The following is a 17939-nucleotide window of genomic DNA, read 5'->3' on the forward strand; positions in this document are numbered from 1 at the left end:
AAGCGCTATTGAATAAAAAACCCAATTACACGTATTCAAGAATCCGGAATGCATTCGGGTTCATACTACAACGTTAATTACTTTTCCATAAGCTTGGCCGTCTTTTATGCTGATATAGCTTCAAAATCGCATTCAATCGAATGTAAAAACAATGAGATTAGCCGAGTTCACTTCGTGCTACGTTATCGTGCAGTGTTTAAATAACTGTAGTTAGTTTCATTTCATATGATTTAGCTTCTGCTCCAAGAAAAGCAGAAGTCGCAGTCGAAGCAAATGCAAAAAACAAAAAGCGACAAAAATCGGAAAGCAGCTACAGTCGCTTGTTTTCGTTTCAATGTTTGCTGCTTTGCTGTTCCTTACAGTTATGAAAATGTCAGAAGTCGCAGATAATGAATTCTTTGGACTGTTGAATAATTTGTTTTTGTCGCTTTTGTTTTCGTTTTAGCAGGGTAAATGCCTCGTTAGCATTATGGATGTCCTGCCGAGTATTAAAGATTTCCGTCAACTCGCTCATTTCATGATTTCGTTTTGATTTGCGACAGTTCAAAAGTAAACAGATCAGCTGTTCGTGCCACTCACATGTGGGAGTAGCATTAGCTAAATGCTAATACGCAAATGGAATCAGGTAAAAAGTTCACTTATGCTGCAATGGAATCAGGCTATTACTCTATGTTGAAATAAACTTGCAGCTGCGAAAATTGCCATTACGAATGGATTATTTTACCTCCAGTAATCAGGAGAGAACGGATTACAACCTGGATTACTTTGCCATAGGCATGGACGCCTCGTAATACAGGGCGTATACAATCTGCATTAGTTATGGAAAAAGTATGTAAGAGCCGAATCTAGTTCGTTCCGGTTACAATTCAATATACAATTCAAAAAAGTATACTGAGTTGTAATGTGACGGAAGAAAAGAGTAAAATATTGTAAATTGTAATTGTTGAAAATTATGTAACAGGTAGAAGAAAACGTTTCCGACCCATTTAAAGTATATATATATATATATATATATATATATATATATATGTATATATATATATATCATGATCAGATTAATGGCCAAGTCGATCTAGCCATGTCCGTCTGTCAGAAACGTCTCAGAAACTGTAAAATCTAGAGATTTGGGATTTTAAAAGCAGATTCTCCTCCATTTTGCTTGCCAGTTCAAATCCAACAACACCAAAGACAAATTTTTAATTCTCTTCGACAGGGTCTGACATCGGGAGCTTTGCACATTTCTAGTATTTTTCCGTCGATCTGACGCTTAAGCCTTAATTAAGTTTTTTGCCTTTTCCTCGGCTCTAAGCTGACCTCGTGACTTGTGTTTTGTGATCTTTTTAGAATGTGTTGGTAAATGCTCTGCCATAAGGCAGTTTTGAGCACCCTTGATGTAGAGCAATGCATTTGGTCCAAGTAGCCACATTAGTTGGCCAAAACACAATTTTTTTTAAATTTTTAAAACAACTTTTTTTGGCGCGTTGCATTAACAGAAGACCAATCTTAAATGTTCCGTTTCAGGAAATCCGATAGAACGCGTTGATGTTAAGATAACAGCTGTAAAAGCAGCTGTTGCAAATGCTGTACTGTGTGTTTGTGAAAGTACATTATAGATGATATAGCACAATTTGAGCAAAATTTAGTCACTGCCAGCTAAAATTTTTGCTATCTAACGAACAGTAAATAGACAAAATGTAGATCAAATTTGAAGCAGTTTCAGAAAAGGCATAAGTTAAGTTCCAAAACAGTCGTTCGTGTCACAAAATCTGTAAGTCCTGTGGGACGACCACCGCTGAGTCTTACGACGATAGGGAAGGTGGCAATGTGACTCTATTATTTCAAAAAGCAAGTATTGCTAAGCGAAAACATCCATTTGCCCAGAATTTTCCAATATCTTGCCAATTACCAATAAAAGTTGACAAGTTTAAAAAATTCTGTTTTAAAACGGTGTTAATTATTATAGATAAATATAATTAGCTTCCAATGACTGCAACAGTCCATAAAATACTTATACATGGTAGCGACATCATTGAAAACACGGTACTTCCTGAACGATATTTTGGAGAGGGGAAACCGAATGCAGATATAAAATTTAAAAATCTGATCGGTTATATCATGGACGAAGTGCACCTGAAAAGATAATTTCACTGACGTGTTCAATAGAGCTTTGGATACATCATATTCAGTTATTTCTTCTGTTAATCTGAATAGGCGTATCCAAAGGCAAAAGAAAACAAACCTTTTTGCTGAAGTTTTGGAAATGCTGTCGAGCGAAGGCGCACCATAGATGACTATGAATTTCAGTACATTTTACTTAATATGGAATTTTTTATATTTCAGAGCCCCTTGAAAAAAAAGTTTTTCTTCTATGCGTAAACCTTTTCAAAACATTGAGTTCAATTAAAATGTGTAAAATATAACCGTATCAAGCCTCCTCTGTATAATACAAATTTAAAAGAACGCCGAATACTTTGTATGTAGTTTGGTATTGTTAATATTAGTTTGTATTAAAAAAACAGGGGGCGGTGCTACACCTATTTTTTTTATGAATCAATTTTTGTTAACTATATCTATCATATAAAATAAACTAAATCAAAAAGTTTTGTTCCGATCCCTAGTTATTAATTTTGGCCAACAAAAGTGGCTACTTGTACCATAGTGCAGTGGTCGGCACACATACTACATAGGTATAACATGCTCGCACTTCTTTGTTTGATTAACTTGCACGGCGAAATTTGGCAGAGTGTGTGTGCCGACTGCGGCTTTAAAATGTTCCGACTTGGCCATAGCCTCTGTTCCGTATATAGGCCTTTGCCGACCACCGATGGACAGAACGAAAGAACTGTTAGTCCAAAAAAACCTGTTAGTTCGAAATTTAATTTTAAAAAAGTATACAATATATATATATTAATATTAACCTGAAAATGACCCAGACCATTTTACTTTTTCAAATTTATGCTTCACCGGACTTAACCAATGACAATTTTTTTTTTCTCACTGCTGCTTATCGAGTACCAATTTAACCAACCATACAAAATTGTATATAGGGTAAGATATATGCGACGCAATCGGATTAAAGTGTTTGGCGTTATTTGAGTTTCATCGCTCTTTGGACACGAACTTCTGAGTAACAGCTGATGTGCTCAGGGGAGCGTGACATTGAAAGTAATTTCTTTACCAATGCATATTACAGTCTCTCTGCCGCTATCACTCTCTCCCACTCTTCCGCTCTCTCACTCTCACGTGTCAATCCAACGATCCAACGATCGGTTCCAAATCGTAGAGCGGCACATTCGCGATCTGAGAGTCGGTGAAGCAACTCCTCGCTTTACGTAGCGCTCCATGCGGTTCCCTACATATAGGTGTTGATATAGCTCACTGAAAAGGGGAGTCGGTCTTCTTTTAAATAGCCCCACCGAGTTGGGACGACTAATAATTGTCAGATGAAGTGTCGTCATGGATGTGGATTATCCGGAGGTGGTGCCAGTGGCGCGGTTCTGGTCGGAATTCTCGCATTTCTTATTTGCGGCGTCCACGGTGATAAGGTTGAAGTAATAGAGCTGGGCAATTGGACGATAACTAATCAGAATGGCTGTGAGTATTAGAAAGTAGTTTACTTTATCAAAAATCTAACACAATAATTGAAATTGTGTGAGATAAGTTTAATGGGGGAGATTGTTTACCAAACAATCGCAGTAAAGGGGATTTCTTGTAAGAATTGACCCTCAACATATACATTTCTTTACAGCCCTTACCATCGGTAACCAATCGTTGCCCTCGGGCATATACAGTGCCTTCGGACCCCAAGTGTTGGATTCCTACAACGATGTAGGCCTGCGTTATCTAGCCTACGAAAACTGGACCTACTCGAATGTATTTCAGTGTAAGTTTATTTTATTTGCATACCATACAATAATCTTAAAGTGGCATTATTTGTTAAAAACAGTTTTGGTCCAAGTAATAGCACATGAAATCCATTACCTAGTTATTTTCTGGCTATGTTCTTGTACTGCGCTCTTTATGCCTTTTTCTAAAATAAAATACAGCTACTTTATATTTAGACTACGGCTGAGTGCAACGATCCTGGAATAAATGTAACTCTAGTTGTAATTCGAATTCCGTTATTATGGTCTTAGCACTAGAAGTTCCTGAAAAAATAAGTTCGTCAAAATCCATCTGCACTAAATGTTTTGTCGTGCTGTGAACACCTTTATACTACTAAAAATGAAAGAGTCTTTGCCTTGCCCAATATGATGTCTTCCCATATACTTTGAGCAATATACAATAATATAAATTCACACAGGTAAATAATCTAAAGTCTTCAAATGAGCAATGATTGTCTGATGAAAATGCGTAATGATTAGAAGGTGTTTAATATTTCATAAATGAACTCTTTCTTTTATTTGATCTTTACGATTCCATTTAAAGTACTCATATGATTTATAATTTCATTTAATATAAATTAGTTGATCAAAGCCAACATTACGTATGAGCAATATACTTTGATCCCAGTGCACAAACCTTTTATTCCAACCATTTCCTTCTGGTATGCCTTAAGTATAGCGGGTATCTAGTATAAAATGTGAGTATCTAATACAACAGACGGTCAGTAGATAGATAAATAAAATATATTGAATCTTGTCATCACATTGTATGGGACAAAATAGGAGCCGATTGTTCCTTTGGCACCTTCAAGTACCGAGGTACTTCTAACCATTGTCCTCGTGGACTTAAAGTATGTTATTTGGCTTAATAATTTTCTTAATATATTCGTCTAATAACCGGCACAGTCGACGTCCACCACTACCAACGCGGCCACATCAACCTGACCTTTCACGGCATTGACACTGTGGCGGAGATACGGCTGAATCACCAGCTGCTGGGTCGCACGGACAACATGTTTGTGCGCTACTCCTACGACGTGACTTCGCTGCTCCAGACGGACAACTTGCTGGAGGTGGAGATCCAGTCTTCCGTATTAGCTGCCCTGGCGCGGGCCAATATTCTGAATGAGGCTAAGAAAAACGTGCCTCCGGAATGCCCCAATGACCGATATCATGGCGAGTGCCACATGAACATGTTGCGCAAGATGCAAGCGAGCTTCTCCTGGGACTGGGGTCCCGCTGCCCCCTCCGCCGGGATCTGGAAGGCGGTGCAACTGGAGATCTACGAGGTGGCCGTCATTCGCGACGTGGACGTGGACGTCAGTCGCATCAATGGCACGCACTGGAACATGCATATACGCTGCTACCTGGACGCGGTGGGCGGACAGGATTTTAACGGAAAACTGATTCTGTACGCTGTGTAAGTGACCTTTCCCCAAATTGAATACAGCGCACTCTCATGGGCATTGCGAGTTGCAGCGAGCTATTGGAGCGTCCGGTGGTCGTGGACACATTCGCAATGGAATCCATTAGCCACTTGGCGCCTGTAATTGAGTTCGATCAGGCCGTGCCAATTGTGAGTACCGCCTACTAATTGCATTTGCGCGACTTTGTGCTGTGTAGATCTGTGTCAAGTGCCATTATCACTTTGCAGGAGAAAGTCGTAACCTGGTGGCCCAATGGCTACGGCGAGCAGAAGCTTTATCCGCTTCACTTCACCCTAAAGGCCTGGCACGGAGGTGATGGGCCCGAGGTTCGCTCCAAGACCAAGTCGTACAAGTCGCTCCAAGTGGGCTTTCGCACGCTCGAACTGATCGAGGTCCCCGCCCCAGATGGCATAGGAAACACCTTCCTTTTCCGTGTCAATGGCGTGGAGATGTTCATGAAAGGCAGTAACTATATACCGTCCCACATCCTTCCCGAAATGCAAACAAAAGAACAGAGTAAGTCAATATCTGATTGAAATTATAATACAATCGCAAGAGTATACAAATTAAAGATTGCAAAGTATCTGACTTCGTAAAATACGGCTTTAAATAATAATAGTTTTAAAATATTATTTTTAAAAATTAGTTTATACTTTAAAAATATTTAGTGAAAACTTGAATCAGTTTTTTTCTTTAGTTTTAGGGTAAGGCAGAGGATTTAAAAAAAAAAAATTCTATACACAAATTTTAAATACAAAAATTTGTATACCCTTGCAGAGGGTATTATAATTCTAGTCATAAGTTTGCAACGCAGTTAAAAAGACGTTTCCGACCCTATGAAGTATACATATTCTTGATCAGCATCACTAGTCGATCTAGCCATGTTCGTCTGTCCGAACGAGCCGAATTATAACTTTGATGTTTTAAAATTTTTAGTTCTTCGACTTATAATAAAGGTTAAATATTTGAGAATTACGGTTTAAATTTCATCAAAATCGGAAACTTAAAGCTTCCATCGGAACAATTAAAATATTAAAAAAAAAAATTTTGAAAAAATGTAACTTTTCCATTTTGTAATTTTATTTTTAAATTCTTTTTGACTTATTAATAATTTGAGAATTTTTTTTATTAAAATCGGAAAACGATATCATAAAGCTGCCATAGGAGCTATCGAAAATTTGAGCTGCAAATCATCATAGCTTCAATGTTTTAAACAAGCTAATCATAATTTTTATGTTTTCAAGAATATTTCATTTTTGCAATAGCTGCAAGGCTATACGAGCTTCGGCTGGCCGAAGTTTGCTTCCTTTCTTGTTTTGAATATGTTACTTTTTAGGGTAATCATTCCTATTATTAAGAAAATGGTTCCTCAACAAGTGCAAATTTGTCTAAAATATAGAATTTTTCTTATGTTTAGGGCAATAAAGATTTATGGTGACAATTTCTAAAAAAAAATAGTATTTTTAAACTATCGGTTTTTTCTTGGAATTGCAAATAATATAGTTTTATGGCGAATTTATATTTTTTAGGTCAAATTTTATTTTGAGTGTAGTCAACTTTCTTGTGTAAACGAATACATGAAGTGGTGTTTATGCACACACGTAATTCTCCATTTCGTGAGATCTCAGGAAAACGAATTTAATGATTTTTGTTCTTCATCTCAAGTTGGCCACTTACTGAGGTCCGCCAAGGAAGCGCACATGAACATGCTGCGAGTGTGGGGAGGCGGTGTTTACGAGTCGGACTACTTCTACCAGCTCGCCGACAGTCTGGGCCTCCTGATTTGGCAGGACATGATGTTTGCCTGTGCCATGTACCCGGTGGGCGACGACTTCCTGTCATCGGTGCGCGAGGAGGTGCGGCAGAACGCCTTGCGGCTATCGCACCACCCTAGCGTGGCCATTTTTGTGACGAACAATGAAAACGAGGCCGCCCTGGTGCAGAACTGGTACGGGACGTTCTATGACGTGGATCGCTTTGAGAGCGAGTACCGGCAACTCTACCTGGCCAATGTGATCCATGAACTCAAAATGGTCTCGCACATCTCCCGACCCCAGCCCCTGGTCTCCTCGCCTTCCAATGGCAAGGCCAGTGAGCAGGACAACTACATTTCTAGCAACCCTCAGGACAATCACAACGGCGATGGTAAGAAGTGATTTAAAAAAAAAAAAGTCCAAGCCCTAAACGGTTCTCTCCTTCAGTACATTTCTACGACTACCTTAAGGATGGATGGAACCCGGAGATTTACCCGCGCCCTCGATTCGTCAGTGAGTACGGCTTTCAGAGCTTTCCGGGCGCATACGCCTGGCAGCGCAGCAAGAACGACAGCGACGATCTTCTCGCTCTGATCAAACACCGCCAGCACCATCCCTTGGGTAACATGCCCGTGATCGCCCTGGTGGAGAGACACCTGCCGCTCCCCCTTCCGGAGGAGGAGAACTATGCAAACGCCCTGATCTACTTCAGCCAGATCGCCCAGGCGATGGCCACCAAGGTGGAGACGGAGTTGTACCGCAGTCTGCGGGACACACCACACAGAACCATGGGCGCCCTTTACTGGCAGCTGAACGACGTGTGGGTGGCGCCGTCCTGGTCCGGCATTGATTTCTACGGCAACTGGAAGGTGAGCTGTAATTGTGGAATAGTTTGTTTTAGTATGAAGCATATCCTAGCATTGTCCTAGCTCAGCTTAACAGTTTTGTTTTGTAGACGGAGGGCCGATTTCTCAATGTTATGTTATGTTTCGATGTTAGATAAATTGCTTTTTTTTTCTCAATACCATCTTAGAGTTTATCTAGGCAATATTCTTCTTTAAATATTCCGGACTATAAATTAAACTTGATTAAAAAAAGTCGTTCAAAACTGAATATTGCATTGAGAAGAAGAATTTATGTTTTCGAGCAATGGGACTTCCTGTTATCTTGATCTCACATATTGAAAATTATAACCTTAAGCAATTCTACTACAGTATCAAAGCAAGGTTTCTAAGCTTTCATAGATCACATAAAATAACTTGTCTGATCTGCCAATTGTGTTTACATGAGATATGAGATATGATTTCAAAGTGTTCGTTGGAATCACTTTTCAGGATCTTTTATTCGATGACTTAATAGCTCAAAAGTCCAGTATCTGTGAGAGAATCTGTGATATAATAAATTTTTATTATTTATAGAGTTACAGGTAGAAAAAAGCAAATAAGCCTTTATAATCTGGTGCATAAAATGTAATCACCAAATAGTAATTTAATATAGTCCAATTATTATTCGAGTTTCCGGACAACTATTAACTGGTTACTCAGCCAACCAACTTTAAATTAAGTATTCGCCAAACAAATCAATCAAAGTTAAGGTGACGCCATCTGTCGAACTGCATAGTCAAAACTAGAAGCTAAAAGCGTGCAGCACCCCCACCTCCCGCGAACAGTTCTTTTGTTCTGTCCCTCTACTGCAGCATTTATCGGCAGAGCAGCGGCAGAGCAGCGTCCGCAAGTAGGGCCGTTTTTAAAAAAGTTACCAAATTAAACCTGCCGGAAATACCATTGCAAAAGGGACGTGAATGTGGCATGCCATGTGACAAAAAGTAGTACAAGCCTATTCTTTACAAGTGTTGTCCGACTCTGTCTGTCTACCGCAGATACTTCATTACTGGGCTCGGGACTTTTTGGCGCCCATTGCAATCGTGGCCCTGTACGAAAGGTCCACGGACTCGCTGAACATCTCGCTCATCTGCGACCAACTGGAGGTGGACACGCGGGAACTGAGTGTCGTGGCCAACGTTCATTTCTGGTCGCAGTTGCTGCCGCGCGAATCGACCTCCTGGGCAGTGACCCTGCGCCCCAACGGCGTTCAGTACGACAAGGTCGTTCCCATCGACGAGCTACTGAAGGGGCAGTTCACCAGAACCAACGCTTTTCTGGAGCTGCAGCTGCGCCGCGGCCAGCAGGTCATCTCCAGGACTCACTTTTTCCCCAGCAGCATCGCAGCAGCTGTCGGATTGGAGGACCCCGACCTGGAGGTGAGTGTGCCCCCCATGCAGTCTGTCACCTGCCTGATTTCCGCCTCCTCCGCAGTACGAGATCTCCTCCCGGAACTGCCTCAACACCAGCGATGTCATCCGCAACAGTGTCAGCATCAGCATCCAGGTGAAGCGCCCGGCCGCGTTCGTGTACCTGGAGCTGCTAAAGCCGTACCGCTACACCCTGTCCGAGAACGGGTTCATGCAGACCACGCCGATGCACGTCGTCTACCTGACCTTCGACGCGCCCTCGTGCGCCTGGCTTCTGCGCAAGAGCGACATCCGGGTGCTGACCGTCAACGACTTTATGCGATAGACCAGACTAGATAGACGGACGGCTTCCTTGACAAACTTTTATACAACGTTTATAAATAGCTTAACAATAGACAAATCAATAAATAGCAGTAACCGTTGAGCACCCGACACCGACATCCTTCTGGTCCCTTCCTGGTTCCCTTCCTGGTCCCCTTCTGCTTCTACCGGTCGAAGCTGGGCATCTGCGCCCTCGGCGGCGTGTAGCCCTCGGGATATGGCACCAGCTGGTTGTTCAGGACGCGGGCGTTGCGCCAGGTCTTCACCTTGTCCTCGGCGCTGTCCGGCACTCGGACGCCCTCGATGAGCGTCACGGCGGGACCGTCCACGATGCTGTGCGTGCTCTGTCCGATGGGATTGTGGTGGGGGCCGCCCTGACCCGGACGCCGCGTGTGTGCGACTCCCGCCGAGGGCGTGGCCACTCCCGCACTGGCCGTCACCACCACGGAGTGCGGCATGTATGTGACGTACTTGGACTTTTGCGGCAGGGCGTTGTAGTTGTAGTTGTGCTTGGTGATGAGGTTCTGGGGTCGGTAACCCTGGGAGCCATAGGCCCGAGTGTCCCTGTCGCCGGCGAAGTGCTCATGGACGTCGGAGGCGGCGAACTCCATGTCCCTGGTGGGGAAGCTAACGGAGGATCCGGCTGCCGGTCGCTGCACTCGTGGCAGGATCTCAACGGAATGCTGCAGTGCGAAAGGTTGCCACTGGCGGTCAACCTCCAGGGAGAAATTCCTGCGGGGAACGGGATGCGTCGGGAACTGGGCGTAGGCCGGCTGCCAGGATACGTCCGCGGCCAGCTGGCGTCCACGGCGCGACTCCCCCTGCTGCACCGCCTGGTGCTGCAGCTCCACCGCCTTGCTCTGCGCCTTGGCCAACTGCAGCTGGATGTGCTTCGCGTGGCGCTGCTCCGCCTCCGCCTTGCGCTGCCGGTAGTCGCCCATCTGCTGGGCCAACTCGCTCTGCTTGAGCAGCGCCGGGCTGTGCTCGAAGGTCAGCTGGCGGCCGCTGACCTTGACCGCCGGCCGCATCGGGGGCCGCTTGACGTCCGCACTGCGCACGAAAAAGGAACCAGCAGCCTCTTCAGCGCGGGCCTTGCGGCTGTTCTTCCCCACCAGAATCTCCACGTCCTCGCCCTTGCTGGACTTTACGTTCACCACCCGCACCTTCGAGGGGTCCAGATTGCGGCCAAAGCGGAGTTCCGTCCGGATCAGGGCTGGCTTTCCGGTTACGCTCGGGCTGCTGCCGTCGCCAAACTCCGGAAGGGATTGACTGCCGGCCAAACAGGCCAGGAGGACCATCACAGCAGGCCATCCCGAGCAGCGTGCCATTGCCATTTTCTGGTGAGTTGCGTGAGCTGTGGATGAAAGACGGTTTAGTTGGGAATTTGGACAGATTGCATGTGCAAAGTGAATCGTAACGACATTTAAGACAATCAGTTTCAAAGTTGTGGCTTTGAAAACTTAAACATTTCTACCTCGATTTTCCATCTGCCTACTCAAAAAGTCTTAAGACTTAGAAACAGAAAAAAATTCATCTCTTCCATCTTCAGCATAAACAAAAATGTTTTTAATTCATAATATTTAAAATTTTTCCGTTAATTTAATTAATTATTTTTGGGGGGAAATATTTACAATTCTTTCTTTGACTGGAACTTTGCCCGACTCAAAATTTTGTTTAAGAGTAAAAGAGAAATTTAATTTATGAAATTCGATCGATTCGATTAGTGAAAAGGTATAATTCTAAAACACCCGATGATGTTAAACGTTGATCTTTAGAAACGGTATATAAAAAAAATAATAGGTTAGCCAAAACTCGATATAAATTTAAAATATAGAAATATTTAAATTGCACTTTAAAAATAACTGCTATTTTAAATTACAAGCGATACAAAGGGTATCAAAATAGCGATATCGCTGAAGACTTGTATCTGCTCTTCAGAAAAGCGACAATTCCGGCGTAGTCAAACAGTTTGAGTGGTTTCCTCATGCCAGAGTGGCAAACGAAAGTTGCAGTTTTAATTGGTGTTTCGCTTTCTGAGCCCAACGCACCCAGCACAAGCACGCGAATGCAGTTAAATCTGCACAGATGCACTGATGAAACCAAAGCCGGCTATTTGGCTGCCGGTGAGTAGTTTAATTACAAGCTCGCCTGAAATTCAACGAGGTGTTGAAAGAGACCACCTCTTCGTGCTGGCAAAAAAAGGCGGTCAGGCATGCGCATTAGATCATTTTAGCTGCAAAAGGAAAACAAACTTTACATTTTTGAGGACCCCACTTCCGCCTAATGAGAGCCTTGTCCAATATAGCAATCCAAATATAATGGCATTAGTGGGCGTATCCCGGAAACAGGCAATACAAATGAACACTGGCACCCAAATTTATAATGTTTCTTTTAGGTAAATTACTTATATTTTTTATGGAGTTTTTGTTCCATACTCGTTGTAGGATCAGAACCCCTTACTTACTGTACAAATTTTAATACCAAAGATGAGTTATCTTTAACATTACGAGTACCGGGTAACTCAAACGACTTCCGAAAAACAAAATAATAGCCCTAAGTCAAAGCGATTGGACCACGATTTATATACATTTTTAGTGTACTTTAAAACAAATATATATTAATATATATATTCTTAATCAGCACCATAAGGCGATCTAGACATGTGCGTCTGTCCGTTCGTCTGTCTATTTGTACGCGAACTAGTCTCTTAATTGAAAAGCTATCTGGATACAACTTTTTCAGAAGTCTTCTTTCTATTGCAGATAGTATATAAGGCGGAACGGGCCAGATCGGACGGCTATATTCTATTGCACAATGGTAAATAATAAAACATCTAGCGGAAAATCGACGCAGCTTTCATTTCTTTATCATGTCCGCATAAAAATCGAAATATAGTAGCCTTTGTTAATTGCCTTTTAAATAATAAACAACAGATTACACAATTTAAGTTTATCACGTTAAAGGTGCATTTTCTAATTTTATTTTATTAGCTGTTTGACGACTTGGTTCTATAAAGTAAAGTAAAGTATTTTTTGAAATACTACGGAGTGTTTATTTTTGAGACAAGAAAATCAAAAATCTCCGAATCAGTGTTAGATAGATATTCAGGGCTCAATTAACCTAGTTCTGATGTCGCTGATTAAGAATATCATTTATTTTCGAAAACGCTTTATGCAAGAGGTCAATGAAACGATTAACCGATTATTAACCAACTTTGTGATTAGATGATGGCAAAGATATTACGCATACTCTGACAACCGCGCTAACATCGAGCCAATAAGCCACTAATGAAGGCAAATTGGCCGACAAAAAGCAAAAAGAAATAATTAAGTAAATTGTAAATTGCATTTTCAATATAAGTGCGCGCGGCAAAGTTCGCGACCGCGACTCTGATTGGCACTGGGACTGGGAGCGGGACTAAAAATGGAGCTCGGGTGGTTAACCAAGAGACTGCTCTTCGACCCAAATCGCTCCGCTCCGCCGGCAAGACTTTCACTTTCAACTCGACGCGGACGACTGCACCAAGTCGCGACTGTTTAGCGATGATTCCGCCGATGTTTTAGCTGTTGCCAATGTATTTGCGTACTGGCAAAAGGCAATGTACTCGTTCAAGAAGCTAAAAGACCCTTAGGCTCAGAAGAAAACATATTCTAGTGGGTCTTGCTTTTTGGTTATTCGCAAACTTGTAATGATCAAATTGACATGTTCAAATTTAGGAGGTGTCAGTTCGTATACCCGTTAGTCGTTGAGTAAAAGGGCATATTGTTTTCATTAAAAACTATGTATGTAACACGAAGAAAAATTTGAAAAACTCGGTAGAGTCTTGGTACAGAATATTGATTGTTTATTTGATTTGCGGAAAACATTCAGTTTTGTGTGGGTTTCCATTTAATTGTCGTGATTAATGCAATTTCACATTCTCTTCTTCTCCCTTTTCGGGTTTTTTAATTATTGTATGCGATCGTAGAGAACTAATATTGATGCTTTAGAATTTTGGCGTAAAATTTTTTTTCGAGCGAGGCAACCCACTCATTTCATCATCAAAAGCACTAATAATTTCAGTCAGAAGTTTGCAACAGCGTGAAGAAGACATTTCCGTCCCTTTAAAGTACATATATTCTTGATCAGCATCACTAGGAGAGTTGATCTAGCTAAGTCTATCTGTCTGATGTTAATATACATAGTAATGGTTTATTATTTCAGAATTACGGTTTTTTTTTTTCAAACCGGAAAACGATATTACAAAGCTGCAATAGGAACGGTAGCATAATTTTTCGGAGAGTAATTATAGGATCACTGTTGTTAAACATGCATCATAAAAATCTGAATATTATTGTTTATACAATATTTAATTTTTAAAATAGTTAGCTTTTTTCTTGTTTTTGTTTATACTTTCTGGCCCAGCTTAACAATTGTTATTAAATGTTTGTTTCTGAAGCTCAAGAATGAAATGTTGTTGATTGAATCAACGATGTTTTACAGTCAATTTACTTTTTACTGTATTGACCAATTGTAGCTGCAGTACAATTGTTTATTTTTCGAATCATCTTGTTTATGTATATTTTCTTGTTTTCCTTACTGCAACAGATTGTAAAGTTAATAAAAAAATTGTTACATTTAAATTTTTCTCCTACATTTGCATATAAAATTCCCAAGTTTTACATAACATTTAATGTTGCGTAAATCTTTTCGGTTAATAAAACCGGACTTTCCAATTGATTAGTTTTAACAAGAAATTTCTTTTTGTGTAGGTTAATAAGACAAACTGTTTACTGAAGGTTGTGCAAACAAAGTTCTATATCTAATCAAGAGTTTAAGTTATTTTGTTTAACGTGGTATCGCAAGGTTTGGGTTTAATCATTGGCGAAATTCTTTAGGTTTGGTTGGTTTTGGTGTGCACAAAATCTATTTGAAAACCAAACTATTTTAATTTTTTTTTCTAAGCTTTGTCTAAATGTTTCTGCAGAAAAAACTAGTTCGGTATTTCTAACGATTTTAGGAGAATGTTTTCAATGACCGTGTGCTAAAATTGCAAAAGTATATTTTTTTTGTTTTCTAAGCGTTAATCCTATATTCGCGAGTTTTAAAACAGGTGAATATGAAGACAATCTAGATCAAATGGATTCCAACAACCAAAAAATGTTTCTGCAGGATAAATCAAGACCTTCTGACCTCAGATCTGTGATTTTCTAAATTCCTAATTCATGTTTGTGTAATCTTCAGCAAAAAAGTTTAAAGTTATAAATTTGCTTAAAAGAGGTGCTTAAAAAGATCAAACAAAAATTTCTTCCCAAAATATTGAAGAATTGGCGAATGCAGATAGATATATATTGTGCTCCTCTATCAACATTTTTCTTAAGCATAGGCGCTACATAATATTGTTCCACTTTTCTGGTCGGACGACCAAAACCAAAAATCTGGAAGGTTATCTAGGAAGTTAGGAAATAAAAGCTGTTATACCAAAAATGCATCAGTTAATTTGGCCACAGCGGTTGGTATTTCAAAATGATTACCCCATTTTCAGTGGAAACATTTAACAAGTTATTGAATTTATTTTTAGGGCAGATTACTTTCTCGAAATATCCGCATGAAATCGAAAGTGTCCGGCATACGTTTCAAGAACTTGAATTTAAACAATTAAATGAAGTGCAAAAAGCGCCCAAAAACGAGATTCGAGCTTCCCTTCAATATCTGAATTAAAAGCTTCGATGAGTACATATAAAATACTCTGGATACTGGCGAATTGGGCTCTTTAAGGCCGTTTATTTGCTTCCCCGCTGGCCGGCGACTGCAGTGACAATGCGCACGTTCCAAAGCCTCGACTGATTCGCTTTTTCGGCCACTCTCGAACACACTCTCGGCCATCGGGGATTACATCACGGCCATGATGTGGGATTTGGGCCATGAGTGAGCGGCGGAAGCGCGCCCGAGACATTTATCTTGGCCATAACCCTTGTAATGGTCATAAGCGGCGCATAACAGCAGCCAAAGCGGTTTGGGGTCGAGTGTTGAAATGCAACCTGCAATTATAATTTCCTTTGATTTGAGTCTTCGGCAATTTGTGACGGTAAGTTAACTGTGCACGTGCATCGACCTTCCCAACGCTTGATACCTCATCTGGAGTTTCGGCCAACTCGTGTTTCCATGTCTTTTGCATACAAAACCAAAGAGCGCGATAGGCGGCGCACACCTAATGACGGGTTTCTAGCCGATGATGCAACTCTTGGTGCACAGAATTTGTGGTTCGGCGATTGCAACTCTCTCCCTGACCCACCGTAGCAGGGGCAAACTCAATTGGTGCTTCCATTGGCTTCTTTAATCCCATGTCAGGTGTCAATCAAGCCAAACTTGCCGCCCAATGCGTCGTGCATTGTGAGGAGATTGGACAACAAAGACTGAATTCAATTACCGGCCACGCCCCCAACGACTCCCGAACCAGCTAAGTGCATTCAAATCAAAGGGGCCAGTAGCATTTATACAGAGAAAAAAAACAATATATGTATCTCATTTCAAATAAATGATATGATTACAATCAAGATTTGCAGCAAAAGTAAAAAAAAAAAATCTCTTAGAAGCTGTGCTAATCGAACCTGTCACATTTTAACCAGAAACAGACGACATTAGTTTGTATGGCATGTTTCTCACATATCAAAGCGATCGATCTTATTATCATTGATTTCAGTCAGTTTTTTTTTTCAGTGTAGTGTGCCGAGGCCCGGCAATTGAACGGCCGCTGGCTCTGCTTATTGTTATCGACAATTGTGGCCGTTTCTGTAGCCACCAGATGGTGCAGCGTTAGTGCCATGTGCGAAATGCAAATGCGACCGCGGCTAACGAAGCTGGCTGGCGCTGCCTCGACTCGTAATATTTTACTTTTACTTTTTATGATTAACATTTCCCACCCAAAAGTGAGAAACTTAACATGATTTTTGTCCGTCGTTCACTTATGCACACTCGTACTTTCTGCGCAATGAAACGAGAAATCACAGAGATCGTAAACTTTGAAGATCAGCTCGGTGGCGTTATGTTTTTTTTTTTTTTGCCATCAGTGCCAGCATCTTTTAATTACACGTGTTAGTCACCGCCCTCCGCTTTCCATCGACCTAGGCATTGGGTGATGAGTGCTGGATGTTGGGTGTTGGGTGTTGGGTGTCGCAATTGAAAGTGAAACTCTTCTTACTTTCAGCCCGAGTCAAAGGTTGGTGGGCCTGACACCTCTGCCTCTGCGCTTCGTTTCTGCGCAAAACCCACGCACGAGCTCAAGTGTGAAGTGTTGTCATCGTCTGGATGAGTGCGCAACTCGAGTGCCGACTGATAGTCATTCAAAGTCGCCAAGCGGTGAACAAATCGCATTTGGGGTAGGTCGGGTGCCGCAATGGAAAAACGGGTCCAAAACGACCAGATGTCTGCCGGGGATTTCCCGGAAACTTTTCAAGACTCATAGCAGCGGGTTATGCTTGAAAATCCAGTGATTGATCGATGGCCTTACTTATTGCTCTCTGAAGAGCAAAGACGCCCCCGAATATTACGCATACGCAGCGTGTTACATTGCGCCTACTCACTTTTCTTTTCCGGGAAGCTGGTTGTAGCGTTTGTAGCTTCACGTACTACGCTGCACAGGATATAGAGATCGGGATCAGTATCGGTATCGGGATCGGGATAATGACTCTGTTGCTCTCGCAAGCGGTGACGACTCTATGTCCAATGTGCGACAGATCGCGGCGCGAACCGAAATACAACTGACGGCAAATGAAAAACTTTTGCTTGCAAGTTAAAAAGCAGCGAGCTGGAAAACGGCAGAAAAAAAGTAAAATTATTATGTATACATATGTTTAGAGGCCGACGGCGCAGCGGTGAGGCAGTGGGACGGCAGCAGAGCGTCAACGAACAGCGAAGGTAGATCCAGCGAAGCCATAGCCATAGCCACCACTCGTACTCAGTCAATGGCTGATGGCTGATGGCGGAGTGGAGTGGAGTGGAGTGAGCCGGCCGATCCCGCCCGATCCATCGCTCTCGACCGGGCCCAGAGACAGAGACACTGAGGGTAAAGCCAGCCAAAGCCAAGGTAAAATTGCTCTCGAAAACAGCCGCATTAACTGAGACTGAGACTGAGACCGAAGCCAAAACCGAATCCGAATCCGAAACCAAAACCAAGGCGGTAAACAAAGCTGAAGCACGCCAAAAAAAAAAGAGGCAGCCGAAATGAGCCAACAATTGCGCAATTGCGTCGCTGCCAGCAAACTGGCGGCATCAGAAACACCAACATCTTTTAGCTATCGATTTACCATGGGACAAACTAATC

The 17939-nt window shown here is 41.9% G+C and overlaps 2 protein-coding genes across 3 annotated transcripts; one reads left to right on the top strand and one right to left on the bottom strand.

Moving 5' to 3' along the window:
• Positions 1-1641: 1641 nt before the first annotated feature.
• On the top strand, positions 1642-9748 carry LOC108141110 (beta-mannosidase). Of its 2 annotated transcripts, XM_017264325.2 has the most exons (10): positions 1642-1768; positions 3194-3594; positions 3749-3883; positions 4791-5304; positions 5364-5460; positions 5539-5827; positions 6977-7456; positions 7513-7934; positions 8945-9325; positions 9381-9748. In XM_017264325.2, exons 2-10 carry the CDS (start codon positions 3444-3446, stop codon positions 9639-9641), a joined length of 2730 nt encoding a protein of 909 aa, XP_017119814.1. In that variant the 5' UTR covers positions 1642-1768; positions 3194-3443; the 3' UTR covers positions 9642-9748. The 2 variants fall into 2 exon arrangements, with proteins under 2 accessions (XP_017119814.1, XP_041565188.1); XM_041709254.1 differs by lacking the exon at positions 1642-1768 and having other exon boundaries at positions 3165-3594.
• On the bottom strand, positions 9665-17387 carry LOC108141111. Its single transcript, XM_017264327.2, has 2 exons — positions 17200-17387; positions 9665-10991 (listed from the first exon to the last, which is right to left on the bottom strand). Exon 2 carries the CDS (start codon positions 10969-10971, stop codon positions 9802-9804), a length of 1170 nt encoding a protein of 389 aa, XP_017119816.1. The 5' UTR covers positions 10972-10991; positions 17200-17387; the 3' UTR covers positions 9665-9801.
• Positions 17388-17939: the final 552 nt, after the last annotated feature.

The sequence above is a fragment of the Drosophila elegans genome, unplaced genomic scaffold (genome assembly GCF_018152505.1).
Source record: "Drosophila elegans isolate 14027-0461.03 unplaced genomic scaffold, ASM1815250v1 contig_476, whole genome shotgun sequence".
NCBI classification, from domain to species: domain Eukaryota; kingdom Metazoa; phylum Arthropoda; class Insecta; order Diptera; family Drosophilidae; genus Drosophila; species Drosophila elegans.